The sequence below is a fragment of the Aedes aegypti genome, chromosome 1, assembly GCF_002204515.2.
Source record: "Aedes aegypti strain LVP_AGWG chromosome 1, AaegL5.0 Primary Assembly, whole genome shotgun sequence".
Lineage (NCBI taxonomy): Eukaryota > Metazoa > Arthropoda > Insecta > Diptera > Culicidae > Aedes > Aedes aegypti.
In genome coordinates this window covers 88,648,259-88,663,976 of record NC_035107.1, presented here as the reverse complement: position 1 = coordinate 88,663,976, position 15,718 = coordinate 88,648,259, and the positions used below count along the sequence as shown (strand labels likewise).

General features: G+C 37.2%; 1 protein-coding gene across 1 annotated transcript in view; it reads right to left on the bottom strand.

Moving 5' to 3' along the window:
* Nucleotides 1-391: 391 nt before the first annotated feature.
* Nucleotides 392-15,718, bottom strand: part of LOC5575005 — a 118,996-nt gene continuing 103,669 nt past the window's right edge. Inside the window, exons 3-5 of the mRNA XM_021841832.1 lie at nt 3,156-3,309; nt 2,817-3,092; nt 392-2,755 (exon numbers count right to left, since the gene is read on the bottom strand). Coding sequence (XP_021697524.1) covers nt 1,326-2,755; nt 2,817-3,092; nt 3,156-3,309 — 1,860 coding nt within the window. The 3' untranslated portion in view covers nt 392-1,325. The remainder of the gene's footprint in view (nt 2,756-2,816; nt 3,093-3,155; nt 3,310-15,718) is intronic.

Genomic DNA, 15,718 nt, shown 5'->3' with positions numbered 1-15,718 from the left:
AGGTTCGACCGCACTACAATTTGCTTGACGTTGATTTGTTTACGTGTTAATCACCGACCCAGTTCCTAAAAACAAAAACCACATGAGTGAAAGACTTTCACTAATCGGGCTGAGTTTCAAACTGTCAAATAACATAGAACAAAAGAAAATCAGTGCTACCACCATTGATCAATTTCGTAAAAATTTAAACGTATCCCACCTGAAGATAGTGCAACGAACAAAATTCGACTGTATTCAAATTTAGAGCCTCATATTTACTCATTTACAGATGTTCACAATTTAGTTTCTCAACTCATTTGAAGTAAATAACTTCTAATCGAAATAATTTAGCATGTCTTTACTTATTTCATATCATGGAATGTTCGGATCAATTTAATAAACCATCACTAGCTTATTTTTATACAATACTGTGATTTGTTTCAACTATTGATAACAGAGTTGCTTTGCTATTTAACTAGGTATCGCTCCTCTCCAATATATCATCTTCTAAACAATACGCAGCACTTAACCTCAACTGCAAGGGATTGTTCCAGTAGTTGATAACCTCGGTGGGCACGTGTTTCCATAAGATCCACACCTACCGGAGCAGATCGATCAACTAGTGGAACAAACGAAGTGTTTTAAATAAATTAAATAACTTACGATTTGTTTCCTTTTTTCTTTTTCTTTTTATCATTTCTGAATTCAAAAGACTTTTCCTCTTCATTAAAATTATCAATTGAGCATTGTTTATCTGCTGGCATTCTGTCAACAAGTTTTCGATTGGTTTAATCCTACTATTTTTTTTTTTGCAATAAATTAAAGTCTACCATAGTTGTTCACTATACTTTTTTTTTCATTTCATTAGAGTAATCTTTGTTTTTGCTTGCTGGAACAAAGCCAATCGCTTACAAATAACGATTCGGCAGCAGAGCATTCCACAGTGTCATTGATTCCGATTTTTTTTGCGTCTAGCGGAATGCATAAATTATGGGGTTTGTTTTGACGTTTTGAGCATTGTTTTCCCTAGTGGGAAACGAAAGCAATAGAGAAAAACATGTCGATAGTTGTTCTGATTTTTTTCGTATCGCTAACTATTCTTCGTCATCGTTGTCGTGGCTTACAAGCTAGAGTTGTGTGAGTGAATTGTGTGGGTTATGAGAGTGTACGTTCCTCTTCGTCGATTATTGGTTTTTAAAGTAAAATAAATATTGCAATAAACCCGAAAAAGAATGATTCATTTAGTGGAAATAATGTAGATTCGTTTTCGACTTGATAAATAGAGATGGGTTCCGCTGTTCTACTGATAGAACTTTAATTGTTTTTTACGGAATAGAAGTAACGACTCATTGAGCCGTTGTGGTGACATCCATGGAGGCACGAACTCCGTTAGCGGCCATGGAGGCTGCTGCGGCCGCTGCCGCCGCTGCGTGGTGCTGTCGCGATCGGAACAGTCTCAGCGTCATCCAGGTGGCGAAGTTGTTCGGTGGCAGGTGGTTAGGGGTGACTCCACTGGCCTGCTGGGCCATGATCTCCTTCTGAAGTTGATACCGGTAGAGCAGCGATCCTGCGATCAGAGCTGAGATGATCGTTGCAGAAATTACCAAAATGAACAGGATGCTGAAGCCTGGCACGGGCATGCAGATGCCGTAGACAACCTCCTCGGTTATTTTTCCCTGAAAGACGGTAACGGCTTCCTGTTTACCGTCTGGGTTGAATGCCAAATCGGCTTCGGAAATGACATCGTAGATACCGCTGACACCAACGTCTGTTGAGCGGATTTTCCGATCGGTGATCTTGATCGATCGTCGAACGCGTTTCTTCGGTACTTCGTTGACGTAAACTGGATTTCGTACATCTTCAGCGTCCAAGTTCAGAGAGCGAGGTCCTGCGACGGCCGGGAGTCCCATTCGTTTTTCAGCGTCCATCTGCCGTGGTCCATGTGGGAACTTCTCATCTTCAGGAGTTGACTTGTGCAGCTGTTTCTGCTGAAGAGACTGTGGATGTGGCTGGTGTTGCATTTGTGGAGCCGGTGGTGGTGGTGGTTGCTTCTTGAGCATCTCAGCTGGCATCATCGAGTGGTCGTTGAGGAACAGTTGTTCCAGCTCGTCAAGTGGATCTCGGTTGTGGTGGTGGTACTGCAGATATCCACTGTCCTTCTTTTTCTGGATTGGGGGCAGGATTGGCTTCTTGGGACCTGGAGGTGGCGGTGGTGGTGGTTGATTTGCATTCTTGTCGGTGTGGATGATGTCGTCGTAGAATACGTCCTGGTTGCTCGACGCAGCTTCCTCTTCATCTGATCCTTGCAGAATATCATTAGTGTTCTGGTGGCTGTCCAGAGTGTCTTTGCGATCAAGTAGGCTGTGTAGTTTTCCAGGTCCACCGGCTGTTCCGCTATGCTGGCAATGATCCAAGCAACCATGGCGACAAATCTCGACCTTACATTTGATGTGCACACTCAGCGCATCAGGGAACTTGAATGCATGGAAGAAAGCGTACGTGATCACCGAGGCCTTATCATCAGGGGCACGAGCTTTTAGGAATCGTGAGATCATCTTCGGTCGAAGGACGCATCCGTATTCATCGCTGAGCTTGATTACGTGTCCAGCTCCATCAGAAGCCACGCAGGACTTGACTCGCATGTCGAACTCTCCACGGAAGTCGTTGATCGCCACGACCAACGTCATCGTGGATCCCAGCGGTACGATCCCACTGACAGCCGGAGCCCATGGACCCTTGCCCTGCTGAATTTCCATCCAACAATCCACGTTGTCACCTGGAAGAAGAGAAGATAAATGAGTTTCTCGAATCGCATGACTATGATAGACCGTACGAACCTCGGAAATCGAGCTGGATTACATCCAAATCGGCAATGACCATTGGGGGCTTGGAAGCCGTCTTTTCGTAATCGTTGAACCACTCGCAACGAAGCCGCTTGGCTTCGTCCCATACTTCCAGAAGATCTTTGTCGTACTGTACGACGACGGTGTTTTCGTAGAACTGGCCGTTCAGGTCGGGCTTAGTACCGCACCGGGAGTACGAAATCCGGAACGTGAAAAACGTCTTACCGGTCGACGGTGGAACGTAGATGCAGCGAGGGTCGCTGTGTTGACCTAGAACATTAGGAGTTACTCGATTAGATTACAATCTGTTTGACAAAGATGTCGAATTCTCACCCTTTGAGCTGACGATGCCTTCAAATGGAGCCGAAAACGACAAATGTACATCCATGTGATCCTTGCCGCACATGACTTCCAAGGCGGTAATCTGTGGCATACCGTCCGGTCGTTCTACCGGCCATATTTCGTTTGCGGGCGACGCCACGTGAAACTGCAAATAGAACGTGAAGCAAAATTCAAAACTTTAGCATCTCAAACATTCAGCCCGGTGAAAGGTCTTTTCCCGCCATCAAATTAATTACCCACAAAAGTTGAGAGACCCCTCGCTTTCACCTCCACGTAGCAGGCGTTGAGTTGACGCCTACTGTGGTCTTTCGCTCCCACTTCCAAAAAAAAGCCCGATCTCCACCATTTCGAGCCTCGCCGAGAAATGAATCAATTTAAATTCATTTAATGGAAATCAATCCTCATTTGAAACAGAGCAACGACATTCAACATTCGACGTGGTGAACGTGGAAAACAAACAGGCCAGTGGACGGCAAATCAATCGTCCGACCGTCCGACCGACAACCAGACAAAAATCCATTAAAAATCCTCTTTGCGTTGCCCTCTTTATCGACACTTTCCTTGACGGGCTGCGCCGAATCCAAGACCTGAGAACACTCACGCGCGCAGCTTCTCGCGCCAAGTGCGATGGGGGAAAGACAGCGAAAGTTGAACCTTCTTAATCTCTGTACCTGTTTCGCCCTAGACCTGTGCGCCGCCAACCTATGCCAACGCCGAAAGAGATACAAAAAAGCTCTAGTTATTCCTAAAGAAACTCGTCAAGAGTGTTCTACCGGAGATATCTCCAATGTTTCGTCCAATAGTTTGTAGAAAGATTCATCCTGAAATACCTACAGAGATGATTCCATACCCACCCCGGGTTTTCTGCTTGAATTCCTCTATGCGGTGCTCCAGAGACTTTTCCAGAAATACTTCCTAATAGTCGACCAGGTAGGGGACGATGGTTCAAAATGCCAACTTAATTACAATCACATTTTACTGAAATATAACAAAGTTTTATTAGAAACTTTTAACGTAACATAACATATGTGGAGCTCAGAAGTCGAGGCGAGTTGAAAAGTTGTACCTATTTTCAGCTGCTGGCAAGTGCTATATCTAGTATAAAAGACATCGAACTGCTGACCAGTTGCTGCAAAGATTGCAGACATCAAGATCGGGGGATGTTTAACAACGTTGGAAAGATAAAACACGTTTATTTTTCATGAAATGTAAATGTTTTCTGTCATACCTTCCAATATTTATGTTTCAGAACCACAGCATGTGATCTCTTCTAAAATGTTATTTCCTGACAAAACAGTTCTTGTTTCATAACGTGAAAAAGCTTTTGTGTTACAAAATCATTCCATTAATTCACCTAAAAATACTTTATGCTAGAAACAACATAGATACCTTAAACATTGACCCAATAAGCTCGGGTTAAATATTATTTTTTCACGCCGATGTACGTTGCCGCTGACGAAGAACATTTCGGCGCACAGGTCTATTCGCTTGTTCTTGGTTCGATTTGCTTTCACGAAATTACGAAAAAGCATCCGTTGAGGGTGCCACGCTTCCCCTGGAAGCATGGCGTACTCAAAGGATGGCCAGTCACATATGAGGTGAAGAGGAAACAATGCCGCGGCTGGTGTCGGTCGGTCATCATCCTCAGCGCAAATCGCATTTCGATTTCAAAATATTTAAACATCATCATTCCATCACCGGGACCAGTTTCAGGACGGTTGGGAGGACCAACTGCTGAATAAGTACTCCAAATACAGTCAACTCTCTCTAACTCGATATTGAAGGGGTTATCATGTTAGAGAGAGATAACACCCTGAAATGGTTTTACTATCAGCATAGTTAAATTACACAAATTTTAAGAAATTTAAACACATTTGGAGAAAATTCTAAACCTTATATAAAAATGTCGAATTAGAGAGGTAAACTTGCATAGCAAATAGAAACAGATAGCATCAACTTAGAGAACATCGAGTTAGATACGTATCGACTAACAAGAGCATCAAAGTATGCTAGATTAAAGGGTCCGCGCATTTTCTTCAGGTTAGGGGATTATCGAATTACAGAATATCGAGTAAGAGAGAGTTGACTGTACAACGAATCTGGGCAAGCGGTGATTGAGAATTAGGCCTCCCTTTTCTCTTTTTTTTTGTTGGGTTCGAGAGTTATGGGCAGAGCCAAAGGGAGTGGTTGTTGCGACTGGATTTTACCGGAGGCAATTGTCATGTTTCATCTGACTGGAGAGGAATACATATTATCGGACATTGTTCGATCAGTGTGTGATGATCATACACCCGATTCTGTTTTTGCACGGATTTTTTTTACACGGCCGTGCAAAAAAAGTTTCCATACAAATTTTTTCGCCAAAACCTTATTTTTGTATGAAACGTCGAGAAATGATGTTACTTTTTTTACACGGTTTTTGAAATTTTGAACTGAAAACTTTTTTTGCACGGTACGCATCCCCCGTGCAAAAACAGTATCGGGTGTACACTGAAAGCATTATTGAAGCATACATTCAAAGATTTAAAAGGTAAATGATACAACGCATTTTGACAACGCAGGTTAAACTTCTTCTTCTTCTTTTTGGCATTACGTCATCGCTGAGACAGAGCCTGTTTACTAAGCACTTCCACAGTTATTAACTGACAGCTTTCGTTGCAAAAGTTGCCATTTTAGCATTCGTTTATCGTGTGCCAGGTACAATGATACTCTATGTCCAGGGAAATTTCGTTTTACGAAAAGACCCTGGACCGACCGGGAATCGAACCCAGACACATTCAGTATTGTTTTGCTTTGTAGCCGCGGACTCTAACCACTCGGCTAAGGAAGGGAGTTTAAAATTGGTCGAATTGAAAATCGTAGTGAAAAAAACACAAAGGTGAACTTTTTAGTAATTATCCTATTTTAGAATCTATCCAAGTCGAAGCCCATTTACACGAAAAAAATAAGTGGAGAAGTATTTACCCTTTTTTGCTCTTCTTACATACATTACTTCCCAATTGGAACAGAGCCTGCTTCTTAGCTCAGGAGCCAATTCATAGGTTATTGGCTGAGAGTTTTCGTTGCCAACTAACGTTTTGTTTGTAAGGCAAGTTAAGATGGCCCCAGGTCACACCGTTTCATTTTGTCGCTTTCGTGCGCTTTTTGGATAGCACCGACACCATTGATTTTTGCGATGTAGTTTGTTTGGATAAGTTTCTTGATATAATAAAGCGCATCTATTGATGCTATAAGTTTTGTGATCAATCCACTTAGCTGTGAGATACATGGTGTTTTCAGTTATAGAAGTAGCAATGTGAAAAAACATTGTAGAAGACATGATGCTTATGCTTTAAGAGATATATGCCGTTGTATGTGAATAACCCCAAACAATCATATTTTTTATTATAGCTTTTTTCCAAGATTTTTAACATTTTATAAAATTTCTACAAAGGGTTTTTGCTGAACATGTCATAGCATTATCTTTCAAAACAACAAAGTTATTTAAAACCTAATATTTATAATAAAATAAAATGGGGAGACAACCCTTATGCACTATGAAAGCACCATACATTTGCTTCTGGAAGATGATCTTATCTTTTGTCCATAAGAATCTTCATGGGTTTTAAATAAGTCTTATGAAACGGAAATCGACAGTAACTGCTTTACTTCAAGAGATAGAGGGTTGCGATGTTCAACAAAAACGCGCTTGTAGAAGACATAAAAATTGTAAAAAATTTCAGTAAAAAGTTATGGACTAAAACGGTTTTAAACGAGTTTTCTCATACAAAATGTATGCACATTCTGATAAAAAATTTATAACTCTTTTACGAGATTTTCAACATTGTTCAAGTCTTCTACAAACGGAAATCGACCGTAACTGCTTTACTTCAAGAGATAGAGGGTTGCGATGTTCAACAAAAACGCGCTTGTAGTAGACATAAAAATTGTAAAAAAATCTCAGTAAAAAGTTATGGTCTAAAACGGTTTTAAACGAGATTTCTCATATAAAATGTATGCACATTCTGATAAAAAATTTATAACACTTTTACGAGATTTTCAACATTGTTCAAGTCTTCTACAAAGTTGTTTGATATCTTTAAACGCGTGTTTATATTGAACATCACAACTGTCTGTCTTTTAAAGTACCGTAATCCGGGGTATCATTGATCAGCGGGGTAATATTGCTCGGAATGACTCATCTCGTAATAAGTTGGTATCATCATTTATTGATGAAACATTTCCAAAGCATGAATGCTGCTTTTCTTTCTTTTATATATGAGCTATTAAAAATTAAGATTTTTGAAAAAATTGCGTTAACTTTATGCGTAAATGGGTCAAGTTTGCGAAACAATGATTTCAATAGTTAAGAATGACACTACCGAAGATTCATGTCTCTCATAAGTTCTGCAAGCGATATGAGCAAGGCAAATGCGGTTCTCACTAAAAATGGCATCGCCAAAAACGATTCCGCTGTCAAAACTTTTATAAGTATGTTCATTTAGGCAACATTAACCATTTACTGTTAGGAATGTAGAATTCCCTTAGGAAATTGCCTACCTTTAGGCGTATTCCGCTGTTCGAAGTGTTTTTAATTTTAAAATAACTCAAAAAGTAAATTAGATGTAAGCGTTTGGACATCATATTCGGCTTCAGGGGCCATGATTTAAGTGAGTAACGACATTTTCAATATTACCAAATGTTTTTAACATGTATGATCAATGTTACTCCATATCAGCTGAATGAAAAAATCACATAAAACATTTTTGTAATGGCGCTTAAATCTTTTGAAAACCAAAATACATTATACAGTCACGAGCTATGGGTGGTAGTACTTGTTTTAAAAATATAAAACTCAGAAAATTTGCATTTTTGAATAAAATATTTAAGAAGTATCCTGAAAACTGATCAATGTTACCCCGGTTTACGGTAAATAAGTTATTGGTCAATTTCTCGTTTATCACTACGTCCATTTTGATCCCTAAATTTAGCTTCTTTATACCTTATTTCGCCATGAAGGTGTTTCCTAAATAATTACCCTTCAAAAGAAACCAAAGCATCAATTTGCCACTCAGGAATCGAAACTGAAAACTTTGCGAATACTGTAGGGGAAGACGGGGTAAGACCGCCCATCTAAGCAATTTAATTTATGGATCAAAATTAAGAATAAATAAATACTTTTTCGACGAAGCATGATGTTTTTTTGACGCCTTAGGTAGGATCAAAAAGTATCACAGGTGTTGGATTTCTGACAATTTATTTGTTGTATGAGACTTGAAAAAGTGATTACTTATCAAGATGTTTTTAAGCGATGGGGTAAAAGCGACTACCACGAGTTTTTTGTAAAATCTTACAAAAAAAAAAAACACATAAATCCACAGTGACTCTAAGATGTATGATGTCATTGGATGTTGAATAATTTTTTCGGTAAGTTGATTCTTAAATCTTAAATGCATATCTATAATCACTTTGCGACACCTATATTTTGGAAGAAAAATATCTGCATTTGGCTTGCATTTTTAACAAAAATTACTTCATTTCACAATGAATTACGACGTACAACGTAGCTATAACTTTTAAAATTGTTTTACCATTTTTTTTAAATAAATTAGTGGTGGCAGTAGTCGATTTTACTCCGCTCACGCAGTTTCCACAATTAGAACCTTATTCCAAAGCTAAATATTAACACTTCATATTTCACTAACCTGAAGCATTTTTCACATTTGTGGTGATGCAATGGACGGGTAATTGCTTGGTTTAAAAAAAATCCCTAGCTGAATCCTTAAGTAAGCATCTGTTAAATTTAGATTAATTTCATTATCGATGAGCGAAAACATTGTTTTTGATACTTTTTTGAAAAATGCTTTGGAATGACAAAAATCTTATGTTTGAGTAAAGTGCTTGGTGAACTTTCAAGAAAACCGCCATTTTCATGCCAAACTGAAGGTCCTACCCCGGTGGGAGCTCTTACCCCATCTTCCCCTACTGATTCAGTAACTTCCAAGCAAATAGCCATAACTTTTCCAAACCTCAATCGATTACTATAATGATTTTACAGAGAGTTCTCAAAGTACTTAGGTAAATATTTTTTGAAAATTAGATGATTCGTCTAGGATGTTTACTTCTTCACATTTGCAGCAAATTGCTCACAAAATTTCTCCAAATATTATATGTGGCTTCAGGGATTTCACTCAGGGTTTCCTCTAAATATATTTCCTTTCACACATCCCAACAAAAAAAAAATGCGGATTCGTTTTAATTTAATTTATTTAATTTATTTAATTTAATGATAATCATCAACAGGCATTTGTTGCCCCAATGATGTAACTTATAACTATGAAAACCAACACAAAGCAACATAAATTATATACATCAACTCGATTAACAAGTATTTTGCAAACTAAACAAACAAATAAGACTACAATCAAGATCGTTCATAAGTGCAAATATTCAGTACAATAAAAATGAAACATATAACACAGAGCAATCTAATCTATCCACGTATCGGTCTCCAGGTTCTATTTCCAAAGTTGACAAATTCTCTGCATCGTACTCCTCTCGGCCAAGTTGAAGTTTTCAGCGCTGTATCACGATAATGGTCCTCTATTTCAATTTTGAAAGAAATATAATCCAGGGACGATAAATCCTTCCATGGTGGCACCAAACACTTAATATAACGAACTTGCTGAACACCGATAGCATTCGTAATCATTTGCAGAACTTCCTTCTCGGTAACGTCGCTGGCAATATTGGATATATGCAATTTCAAAAGGGAATCTTTTCTCTGTTCTTCATTCGACTGATTATCGCTGACTCTGGTTGATGAAAGAGGTACATAGCTAGTACTAGCCGAAAAACATGATCTTTCCTCATGTCTGGGATCAATCACACATGCAGACGACTGATTTGTCACATTGCCCAGTAAAGGGTTCATTTTTTCCCGCATTTCGGCAACATCTGATTTTAGTTTTTCGATCTCTTTTTCAAGCGGTTGAGTATGAGATCGCATTCTATTCACCACAGCACGAAACTTTATGGTTCCCATTAGCTCTGTGCTTTCGTCACACATCCAAAATATATTCCGTTGAGAACAGGCCTTTCCATGATCATTGGATAAGCCAACACATTTGGCATGAAAACGGTTCATCTCCACGCAGAAGCCTTCGCAAACAACGCTCTCGCTCACAATACAATCGAGTTTGCAAGTTTTGCATATTCTGTCCATTGCAACGAGTTTGAACCCTATCTATGACGGAGTTGACGATGTTGGTCTCAAACACAACTAGCAGCAAATACGTGATAACAATGGGATGGACTTTGTGTTGTTGAAGCATTCGATGATTGTGACCGTTGTTTTCAACCGAGTTTGAAAGAATTTTGCGGCAATTCAAATACCAAAATTGAATTCACTTTCAATTAATCCGGGTTTTCTGGAACACTATTTGTCGTCTGGAGAAGTTTCACGCCAAATCACCATGCACAACATCAGAAAAAGGGATAATATCGAGGGAAGTAAACGAAACGGTGGCAGCCACTAGAATGCGAAGCGTCGTACTGTTTTGCATCCTTCTACAGTTTTCTTCTGAAAACTCATTGATGAATTCTTCTAATAAGCTCTGTTTTCTCCAGGTATTCCTCGAAAAAATGTAAAACGATTTTTCCAAGAATTTTGTTATATAAGATTTTTTATTCTGCTGTACAGGATCAACTACAGAGATTTTCCTCGGAATGTATTGAAGAATTCCTCCATGAGATCTTGCAGAAAAATGCTAATCTTCCTGTATTTCTTTGCAGCATAAGCAATTTATTGCAGTATTTCATTCGGAATATGCTAAAAGGTAACTCAAAAAAATCTCTGGGGAATCGTTAGGATGTTTTGATAGGACTTATCAAGAAATGGTTTTATAATTTTCAGCAACACTAACTTTAGAAACATCACCATAAACAACTTCAAATTTTATGCAAGGTTTTTTCCAGGATTTCTTCAATGATTCCTGTGGAAAAAATAAAAGGCTACTCAAGAAAACAAAATATTTAAAATGTTTGCGAAGATTCCTCCAGAATTATTCAAAGTTTGAAGTCCTCCAAGTGTTTTTTTCAAAACTGTTTCAAATATTATACCAGAAACACCTCAGAAATTTCTATACAAACTTTGCCCAATTTTTTCGACCAATTACGCCTGAAGTACATGAATTGCTTTAAAAATTTATCTAAGGATTATTATGAAGATAACACCACTATATTCCCAGACAAGCAGAAGTCGCATAGTAGTATACGAACAAAATTGGTTATTTGTACAAACTGCATCACTCCCGCACTACATGGTGGATGAAATCGTTTGATCGATGAGTTTTTTCCGCATAAAACGCTGTTTTATGAGTTCATATGTACATTCCATTTCGTCCCGTGTACAAAGTAAGTCGGAACAATCCGTAGCAGCTGTCAAATAAATTTTGTTATCATCAATTAAGTCGCATAAGAGTAGATACTAATTCGCAAGAAATTCAACACATTCGCATTGCATGTTATGTTGCATCATATGAAATATGCACGTATATCGCCTCCACTTTTATACGTATAAGGCCTTTTCGCGACATCTTATACGTGAAACTTTGCACATATAAGCATCGCATAACGCAAAAGGTGATTTAGTTATACGTACATTCTGGTTTTCTGGGTTCCTCAAGGACGTCTTAGGTGATTTATATCAAGATTTTTACATTGCATGCCTCTTAAAGTTTGTTCATGATGTACCGTCAAACGGGGCTTCTTTTGACATTATTTCCACATTCTTCAACTTTGAGGATTCGTAGCTCTATGAATTATGAATGGATTTCAATAATTCTTGCATATGTTTAAATTGTATATGTGCGTAACAAATGCGAATCCATCAAGCAATAAAAATATTGCTTAAATAGCGAAAAAAATGTGTCCTTCAAAAGAAAAAAGGGGCTACTTTGAACACTTTTAAAAATCAATCCAATTTGATAATAAAATTATTTGTTCTCGTAAATTTTAAGCAAAGTCTATAGATTATCGTCCAAAATGATGTTTTTGAACGTTTTTCATCCACAAAAATAATTTAGAAAACTGTAAAGCTCAAAAAGATAACACATAGATTACAAATTTCTGCGGAACATGCTCTACACAATTTTAAGTTTGTAACTTCCACCATCTTCTAAATGGAACTGTCAGTTACGAATGTTTGACTGTTTAAGTTGGTACTCACGAATGATGTAACTACAAAGTACAGCGATAATAATGAGTTTTCCGATTCTTGATGTTATATGAATGATATATGGGAGGATCTCATCAGTTCCTGTTACTAAAAGTATTTTTTATTGAAAGTGCAATCCATAAAGTATAAGAATAATGCTTCGCAAAATCGTAAACAATAAAAATTTTGCTCGTCTTACATGCGTTTTGGTTCTCAATAGTTTTGAGATGGCGTAGGAGTAGTTTATTTGTAGAAAATAAAGTATGCAATTGCTTTCTACTATTTACGGATTCACGTAAAATATTACTAAACATTTTTTAAAGATTATTTTGTGAGTTTACTGTTTATACGTATTGAAATATTTATGTTTTATGGTATTTCAGTATTCTGAATCCTAAGTTGAATTTGGTTTGTGTTGTGGAATATACAAACCAACACTCTAAACTAAAATAAAGGTCGTAAAATTAAGACCTTTGATCAATTATTTGTATAAAACAACAATTCTCAAGCTTAAATTATCGAAAGTTTCTTTGAAATATGACTATTCGATAGTTTTGTGATGCTCCCAACAACTTTGCACGATATTTGAAAAATTCTAACAAAGTTTATATAGCAAATGTTTTGTAACTTGCGAATATTCGTATGGAATTTTTTGATTTATTATCTTGTTTATCCTCTTATTGTTGATGTTGTTCCAAAAAATATTCATGCCTGGTTGTAGAGCATATATTAGTTAATAAAAGTACTGAAGACACAAAATGGATCAGATTAATATTTATGCTGCCAATAAATTCAGAACGCGAGTGTCCAAAGTAGCCCCCGAAATCAAAAGTTGTCCCGTCTGACGGTACTTTAGAAATATCGCAACGAATTCCTCAAGAGTTCGCTCTAGGGGTTAGTCGAGATACTTTATCGTAGATATTATCTAAAAATGGCTTGAGATTGTTTCCATCTGCGATTGTTCTACAAATATCTTCTGATATTTATGTACGATTTTCATTCTGCATATTTTGAAGGGTTCCTGCAAGAATTGTCTAAGGGATTAAACAGGAGTATCCCCCAAGATAGCTCCAGAAATTCTCTTGAGGGTCGTCACGATATTTTCATAAGAATTCTCAAGATTTATTTCTTTGAGCAATAATATTTTTAAACATTTCTCTATAAATGACTCCAAGTGTCATACAGATTGCACGTTATTTGACGATTTCTCAAGAGATTCCTGCATAGATAAGAATCAACGGCTCTTCTAGGTATTCTCGAAAGAATATCAAGAAATTAGATTCCTCCAGATGTTTTTGTAGGATTCCTATAGGTATATATTTTTCAAAAATTCTCCCATGAACAACTACAAGAAATACTACAAAGATTTCTGTGGAAGTGTTAAGCAAAGTGTGCACTTCAACAGAAAAGTAATCGCCTATCTCTATGCGTGAGAAATTTCTTGCAAGAAATGCGCAAGAAACCCATTTTTCTTTGATCGTAGTACGCAGTTGAAAAGAAATGTCAATCCAAATGGAGCTCACTGTAGAAAATTTCTTGACCACTTCTTGTGCAGAAATTTTTACTTTTCTTGAGCGGAACAGCATACCTAGGCTTACATAAACTACAGTCAGCTCTTCCTTACTTGATGATCTGTATCTCTATATCGAGTTAGAGAACCATAATAAAAGTTGGTTTTCATGGCAACTTCGATGGTTCCTTGGATCGCAGTAGCACTGGTTTTGTGTTCTGAAACTCGATACTTCCATAACTTGTTGATCAATTTCGAGTTATGGAGATTTATTCAAGTTGCTCTTGCATGAATTTCTCCATTCTCATTTAGGGATTTCTATAGATTTTTCAGATTTGCTCCATAGAATTTTACAAAAGATTCTTTGAGATAATAATTCATGGATTCTTATATTGTTTAATAGAAACAGACTAAGCTTATTTCTCTGGAATTTCACCATAATCTCGACACCTGAACAGTTTGGTAAAATAAAATATCGTAATTCCGTAAATTTTCTACAGATTCTGGGGATTTTTGTACAGAAAATTGTACAAATTTACCGCATTCCGTTAACTAACTTTATCGAATTGTTCAGCTGTTGAACCCCCATTCTTCTCGCTCACTTCCACACTAGGGTGCGGGTTATTTTTCAAAAGTTCTCACAACCAAAAACTCGTGTGTTCTTATGAATTCAAATCTTGTTGAAATTTTGTTCTTTTCTAACCAATTTTGAAGTTCTTAGCATAATTCTCTGATTTTTTTTTAGTTTGTAGAATATCAAATTTGTTGAGAATGAAAACTAGTCTGCATTAAAAGCAGTTTTTACTAAATTTGTCTTCTTTAAATTAAAAAATCACGTTTGTTTAACCATAACTTCATGAACACTTAACCGATTCCAAATCTTTTGAACTGTGAGTACAACAAATGAATTTAAAAAGTTGTTTTGGCTAAGTTATTTAACAAATACTACCCAAAACCATGAATTTCCAACGAAAAATACTATATGATTCAAAATTTAGTCAGTTAAACGTTAGTACTTGATGGTCGTTAATCCAAAATGGTCGTAGAAACAATTTATTTTTATTTAATAGAAAATATATTTTTGAACTTTTTGAACTTCAAATCTCTTGGTTTCTCCTTTTATGTGATTTAAATTCAGAACAACACACATATTTTTTTGGTTTAGAAACTTTCGAAAAATAAGCCTCGCCTGATTCCAAGTACATTCGGGAGCGAGGTTGTGCATTCTACATATTCACTGTGCGCCAAGTGAGACAAAAAATGGCAACATAATGAGTTACTACCGATTCGGAGTACCGAAGGAACCCGATTGCAATATACTGCACATTAGTGATCCTTTATATGAGATACAAGCGGAAGTAAAATGGAATGATTTGGCAACAGACAAGCAGTGCTGACTTTGCTCGGCGTCGAGAATAATATTGTAACACGGACATGTCTTCCACATTGCTGAAAAGTGTATTTTGTTTCGTTACGGATCTTTGAGCTACATTTCCAAACTAATAAGCAGCAGAAAAAATCAACAACTAAATCTTGCATTGACTAGAATTCTAGAAAGGATAATACTTCATATTTTTTGCTTTACGAAAACAACTTTTACCGAAACAATTTCAAGCGGATTACAGTACTCCTCAATATGTTTTTCGTGAATTTCATTTTCTTTTTCGCAATCTTTGGGATCGCGTTGATCCTAGTTGCACCTATAAGTGTTCAGCTTGCGTCTCTCACTTCCCATGCTGGTTTAAGATAACACAATTATATTTGTCAAGGGTTTATCAGGTGACTCTTACAATGATTGTAGCATATCTCTTGGAAATCCAAGAAATTATCTTTGGATGAGTGATGAAT